The sequence below is a fragment of the Oryzias melastigma genome, linkage group LG9 (genome assembly GCF_002922805.2).
Source record: "Oryzias melastigma strain HK-1 linkage group LG9, ASM292280v2, whole genome shotgun sequence".
NCBI classification, from domain to species: domain Eukaryota; kingdom Metazoa; phylum Chordata; class Actinopteri; order Beloniformes; family Adrianichthyidae; genus Oryzias; species Oryzias melastigma.
This window is the reverse complement of record NC_050520.1, coordinates 16,376,216-16,383,419: the sequence shown is the minus strand read 5'-3', so window position 1 is coordinate 16,383,419 and position 7,204 is coordinate 16,376,216. Positions and strand designations below refer to the sequence as shown.

General features: G+C 41.0%; 1 protein-coding gene across 1 annotated transcript in view; it reads left to right on the top strand.

The window, feature by feature from the left end:
- The window catches only part of npdc1b (neural proliferation, differentiation and control, 1b), a gene marked incomplete in the record, with an annotated part of 22,428 nt that overhangs the window by 11,661 nt on the left and 3,563 nt on the right, over positions 1-7,204 (top strand). The window contains 3 exon segments of the mRNA XM_024294566.2: positions 3,913-4,002; positions 4,087-4,254; positions 5,496-5,562. Coding sequence (XP_024150334.1) covers positions 3,913-4,002; positions 4,087-4,254; positions 5,496-5,562 — 325 coding nt within the window.

Here is a 7,204-nt window from a genome sequence, read left to right as displayed (position 1 = left end):
TGTTGGATAATGAACATGTTAAATCATTCCTTGCGGTCTCAGAGGACAGCGCTGCTCCTCCGACCATCAGCTCGTTCCACCTGCAGGAAGAAACCGGAGGCTCTGTTTGTGTGACAGGAAGGTCCAGAGGAACTGAAACCTTCTTCACGGCTGGTGCTGAGCTCTTACAGGGAGTTTATCGGTATCATCAGGCACTCCTTGGTCCTCTGCAGTTATTCCTGAGCCTCTTTCCTCTCGGTTGTCAAGGTGACACAGTCACGTCAGGGCTCTGAAACAGAGCAGCGTTCCTGTCTTTCATTTGCTCTCGTTGCCATCCAGCATCCTCCCCCACACGCCAACACCAGGCCTCTTACAGCTGAAACAGATGCTTTTTTACAGCTTCACGTGTCTCACACTTTAAATGATGTCTGTGCAAAAGTTTCCACCCGATGTGGCAGCTGTTGAAACAATCGTTTGTCTTTCATTTTTAACACCTTCCAATCAGATTATGAACTAAATATCTTGTTTTAATATTCTGTATTTACATGGTTTTAACCTATTTTTAATTTAGTACATGATCTCAGAGGAAGTTCTGATGCCAGAAAATCGAAAAAATCGAAATAGTTTTATTATAAATATAAGGACATTAAAAATAATTTGCAGGCCTCTTCAGAAGAAGATTGTGGATGGAGACTTTAACACCCAACTATATTTTTTGAAAAAGCATGACCTTTCCTTTTTTTCATCATAAATTCAAAATGTTATTCTCATAAATATTTTTTTATTTTGGATTTATGGTGGTCCTAATACTCTGTCATACGGTGTGTTCCAAAATATGTTGTTAATTGTATTTAAGTGTCAAAAAGATCAAATTCTTTGTTTTCAACAAAACTCATGGATGATGTTGAGTCTCGAGGTTTTATGGATCACTGACATACATCTCCACACCTGTGGTCATTAGTTTCCAATCTCAATTAAAGGAAAAACCACTAAAGAAGGACGTTCCACATTATTAACCCTCATGCTCTTTTATGGGTCCAGATGACCCCACCCTTACACTGATGTGTGAACCTCCCATGACAAAGGAGGACAGGACTTCATGTCTTCCACAGACAGGGCGCTGCCTTATGGGGTCCAGATGAACCACTTTAATGTAAACATGCCTTTCAAATAATATTGGAAAGAAAAAGGATCTCTGCTGCTAAAAAGTGCAAAATAGTTAAATGCCTTTGACATTTCACAAAAACTTAAGCGCAATCATTATGAAGAGATAAGTGTCTGATTCAGACACATGGATTGGTGCAGATACAGACAGAATGAGGAAGGTTTCTGCAGACAGATCCATCAGATTTAGAGAGCAGCTGCTAAAATACCATCACAAAGCAGCAGCACATGTTTGAAGCTGCTGGAGTCTCTGGAGTCCATCAACATCAGTGGAGGATCCTCCAGAGGCTGCAGTTCTACATAAACCTTCTATTAACCTTCTATGTTCAAATGGAACTTGATCTATGAAGATGTTTTTGATAGAATAGCTTTAGATTTCAGTCAATATGACCTAATGCAGAAACTTAATCAAATAACCATTTTCAGTTCCTTAGAATTTATAAATGTTGTGAGACTCTGTTTTTGTGATAATGTGGAACATTTGAAGGGTTTTATTCTTGAAAAAATGCTGTTTTTCAGGAGGTTTGTTCAATAACATTCAATATTTACTCCAGTGGTTAGTTACTAGAAAATGACACAGACCGTCATTTGCATTGAAAATTCAGAAAAATATAGAAAAATAGAAATTGCATAATAACTTCTTCCAAAGATGTTGTTTGACCATAAAAAGGTTTTGTGTTTGTAAAAATGTTCCTTATCTGTAGGAAAGAAACAGTCTGTAAAAAGATTTTGTAACTGTCCTTAAAACTGGTTTATTAGTAAAATGGTTTACTTCCTGTAATAAAAGATTTGTGCATCTGTGAAGATGTTTTGTAACTTTAGAAGAATTGTCCGTTAAAAATGCTTTGTCTGTGTGTGAAACGTCTCACGCTCATACGAGAACGGGCATTGATCGCAGTGACAAAACCCATGTTTACTGCAATTCTTTTGGTTTTTAACAAATCCTTCAATCAGCAGCCTTTCACTGTCACCCAGTCGGTGTCCTGCTTGAGCCAGATGCAGCATTTCCATGTCATGGAGGAAAATGTGTCTTCATTCTACATAAAGCAGAAGGACACAAAATGAAATTGTGGTAGACATCATCAGAATTCAAAATCAATGACCATATTTTGGGTGTCATCACATAGAAAGAAGAAACTGTGTTTGTTCTTCTGGCATGGATGTCATGCATCTGATCAGCTGGTCCAAACAGCACACGCAGGCTGCTGATTGGTGGATTGTCAAGAAGCAGAAGAATTGTACCTAACTTGGGTTTTGTCCTTCACACGCACAGACGAAGCATTGTTAGAGACATATGCTTATTGACAAGCACAAAATCTTTGTACAGAGGGACAATTTCCCTTCAACAAAAAAAAAGCAGCTGTGGTTCAGTAGGTTGACCTCTGAGTGAAAGATCGCAGGTTCAATTTCTGCTTGCAGGCCCATGTGGTGAAGTGTCCTCCTTCGCCTCATAGCTCCTGGGGGTTACAGATGGGTGCCAGTGTCCCACAACTGAGCCTGAGTCAGTGTGGGAATGTGTGAATGGGACTGTGACTGTATAGCACTTTGGGCCTTCCAGGACGGTGAAGTGTTATACAGTACAAGTATTTACCACTTACAGACACATACATGTTTACAGACACATACATGTTTACAGGCACATATCTCTTATTATAACTATGAACCTTTATACAAACGCACAATACTTTAGCAGCACAGTGAACTTCTCCGGACCAGGACATGTGTCGTATGAAAGACCGTCTGCTCGCTGTCATGTTGGTGTCTGAGTCCTTCTGATCAAGGCTGGGTGGATCCACTTGTAGAACTGGAGCCTCCAGCCCAGCATCACCACCCCCACCGGGTGAATTTACCCCGTGGCGTTGTGTGGCGACTGGCTGTGTAGTAAGTCCCGGCCGCTGCGTGCTTTAACGATAACGCCACCAGACTTCTCAGCTCCGTGGATGGAGGTCTCACTGAGTCCTCTCTCCAGTCTGCGGGACCATCAGGACCGGTACACCTCTCTACCGGGCTATACTGTTCTCAGTCGGACCAGACCGTGTCACTCTGATCCGGGTGTGGACCGGACCATATATAACAGGCGCTAGCGGTCTACGGTGATGTCAGCTACACACTGACCTGTTTATAACACAGACTGAAGAGTCTAACAGTTTGTGTAAATCTCTAGATTCGGATAAAATCACAACCATGCATCAGGTATGCATTGTGTTTGCTATATAATAAGATATTTATTTATAAAAACGTTTGAAATGTCGTTTATTTGTTGCACAAAAACCTTATTACCATGACCTGGGAACTATTTTTCTGATGATCAGAGTTTTTTCCTTTTTAAAATCAAACCAAAATGAATCATTTTATGGTCATTTTACGGTGTCTGTTAAACCATGTCTCATAGTTTTGATACCCTTCTAATATGGCGTCACTCTTTATGTATCTTGGACAACAGTAAAAAGCCTGCGTGTCATCTCCAGTGACATTAACCTCTATGGCATACAAGCATACAACAAACTTCACACAGATGCTCTTCCTCCTGAGACCAGCCTGCTAAAGCAGTGGATTGTGCCCTCTTGTGGCAGAATTCTGAATCATCATTTGGGACGATTCTTTTGATGCTCAGCATCAAGGCATTGGTTGCTGCTTGAAAACTTGATACTAAGCCATACATTAGAAAGTCTATATGATGACTGAAACATATAAGATGGGTGAAGTTTTAGAGTTTAGAGTTGAGTGGCTGATTGAGCATGTGCCGAACACACTTCCTCTTCTTTCCAGGTAAAGGGACTTCTCACCCTGAGCTCGATGAGGAGATTGACTTCCTGTCTGCCATCATCAGCGAGCAGAGGACTGAATCTTTGGTTCCAGGTACTGAACAGACCGCAGCTTTACTCAGATTCCTTTAAAACCTAAGACCCTAATGTCACAGTGACGTGAATGTCTGCTTTACAGCCGCCACAGTCTCCCAGGCTCAGGACGCCAATCGAACTGCAGTGGTTCCCACCAGCCAAGCTCACCTGTCAAGCAGTTGGGCTCCACCCACCACCACAAACCACACCCCCGTTCCTCACAGAGATCCCATCATCCTCCCCTTCCCTTCCAGTGACCGCCTGTTTGTCAGTAAGTGTTTGCTGCTTACATTTAAAAGACACATATACCTAGAATTTACCCGTAAAGAAAATGAGGATTTGTGAGTTTCTGTGCTCTTTAGATCATCACCTGATGTTGAATATTAACATAACTCTCTTTTACTTCATTACAACAAACATTTAGTTGTAGACAGGCAGGAATATTTTTCCAGAATAAATCAAGTTAAACCTTAAATAACTTTCAATATTTTACTCTCCATAATATTTTGTCAGAATTCTACAAGTTAGATATGAGCGCAAGATAACATCGAACCATTAATAACAATAAAATAAAATGATCTGGAGGGCCGGATAGAATGCATAAACGGATTGAAATACTGTTTTGGAGTTCTTTATTAGAGGAATGAACAGTCTAATACGCTTAAAACCTCAAAAAGTCGAATTTTCATGGTACGACCCCTTTAATGTGTATTTTGGGTTATAGTTGCAGAGTTTTGTGTTCTCTCACGCCATTCAACCCATTCTTGTCGACAAAAAAAACATGCATTTAATATAGGCCTACCTGTACTGACTTTTAAAAAGTTATAAAGTAGATTCTGCCCCTCCCTCCTTCCCCATCCGTCCACTTCATTTGGGAGAGACCCACAGCTGAACTGACCCCCCCCCTGTTCTCCTTTTTCTGCACACACAGTGCGTGCAGCTGCAGGGGGCGCAGATTCACTAGTTTCAGGCCGTTCTAAACACTGTGATGTGACAGATAACAGAAAACCAGTTTTTTCTTTCCTCCGGGCGCTGACCCCCCCCCAGCACTGAGTTCAGCCTGATTCACAGCTTCAGTCAGTGAATGAGACAACTTCCAGATGCCACCAGGCTTTAGGTTGATCACAAGGTGTCTTGAAGCATCAAACCTCTCTTTCTGATAATTGTGTATCACAGGCAGAGAGTCAGCTTGAATTGAAGTCTTGTGTGACCTCCATCTTGACGCAAACGTTCCACCCAAGATTTCACAGCGGTTTGGGTGAAAGGGTCTCTTTGTGAGCGTCATGGTCAGAAGCCGTCAGACGGATCTCGATTTCCCGTTGGGGGAACAGACAGCAGAGTGGGAATGTGGCATTCATGTATCGAGGTCAAGCAGTGGCAGCAACTCCCAGGCTGACAGCCACAGCAGTACGGCTCTCCTGAGCTGTCCTGCAGACGCCATGTCCTCCGCGGACACATGGAGACCGTCTGCGCTGTCTCTGCCCCTGACTCTCTGCTTTTATCTCTTCATAGTCATCAGCAGCGTCTTCATTGTGGCGGGGGCGCTGGTGCTACTGGTAGCGGGGGCCTGCTGGCTCAGGTAAGATCTTTCTCAGTTTCTTTGTTCTCCTGTGTACAGTCTGCCGGTGGCTCTGCCGTCCTCAAGAGCACTTCCAGGCTTTCTTTACTGCTTCAGAATCATTGGACACCAAGAAATGTTGAGCTTTATTTTTCTGTCTCGTCTTTGACCGGGTCAACATCTTTGACACAGTAGACGTCTTCCAAACAGCCCGAGGAAGACTTTCATATAAAGTTGATTTTTCACTTTTGCAGCCTACAAGACCAGACAGTGGATCAGAGTGTAAAAAAGCAAAAAAGCAGACTTTTGAAAGAAATGTAACTGCTTCACCCAGAAGGATCAAGAGGAAAATCCACAGGTGACAGTAATGTATGTCATTTAAAATGCACACATGCTAATCTGCTAAAGCACTATAGCAAGGAGTGTCAAACTCAATCACACAAGGGGCCAAAATCCAAAACTTTTTAACATATTTATAAACTAGATATATAGCATTACCTGTAATAATACTAGTGTGAATGCTGTAAGATGAATTTAGCTGCTGAAGATACTAGTGCTGATAGATGAAATCATTGAAACTGGTAGCTGAAAAAGCAGAAGTTGCTAGCCAGCTAAAATATTAGCTTAATTCCAAATTGCCGTAAAAAAACAAAACAAAAAAAAAACAGTTTAGCCAAAACAATGAGCATGTAGCTGAAATATTAGCTAAACTCCAAAATAGTCAAAAAAATCATAGTTAATGGCAAAAAAGTCCAAAAAGCTTCAGAATGCTAATTTTTAAAACTTTAAAACTGTAACTTTTAAACACAATTATGAATAATAAAAAGGCAGGAATATTATTCTAGAATAAATCAACTTAAACCTTAAATAACTTTCAATATTTTACTCTCAATAAAAATATATTTTGTTAAAATGATAAAAGTTAGAAATAAGCTCAAGATAACATCAGGTCATTAATAACAATAAAATAAAATGATCTGGAGGGCCGAATCCGGCCCCCGGGCCTTGACTTTGACACATGTGCACTAGAGTCTTATTTTGCACAGGAAGTTTTAAAACATCAAAATGAAAGCCCCTCTCCTGTGTTCTGATGTGACCCACCACCAGCCAGCAGCATCCTCTTTGTCTGAGACCTTTTGTCTGTTTTTTGGTTTTTACCATATTCTATAAATGACCTCTGAACTATATCCGTGCTTCATGTAAGTGACCTTTGTTGCCATGCAGGTGATATCCCCATCGTCAGTGAGATATATCTCTAGAGATGACATGCTAGCTTGATGCATACGCAAAGTTGTTCTCCATATTGGAATGGTTTAGATGTCTGTTTACTGCTGTGTTACAGTTGTACAAACAGATCTGTAAAAACTAGAATGTGACTTTTCCCTAGTAAATTATTGCTGTCAGCTGATAAAGGAGAACTTCTAGAAAACATTTGAACAAGATCTGAGTGAGTTTACTCAATAATGAACGTTTAGACTGATCTTGTCGTCTATTCAAAGTCAATGACAGCTTTAGACTTCTCACTATTTCCATGTTTTCTGTCAGGACCATCGGTCTTTATGTTTATGGAGGATGATGGTGGTATTTGTATATGTGTTAGACCTCAGATCAGACCAGACGACCTGCTGGTAATCTGCAGAAACTATGCCCTCATAGATAAAAC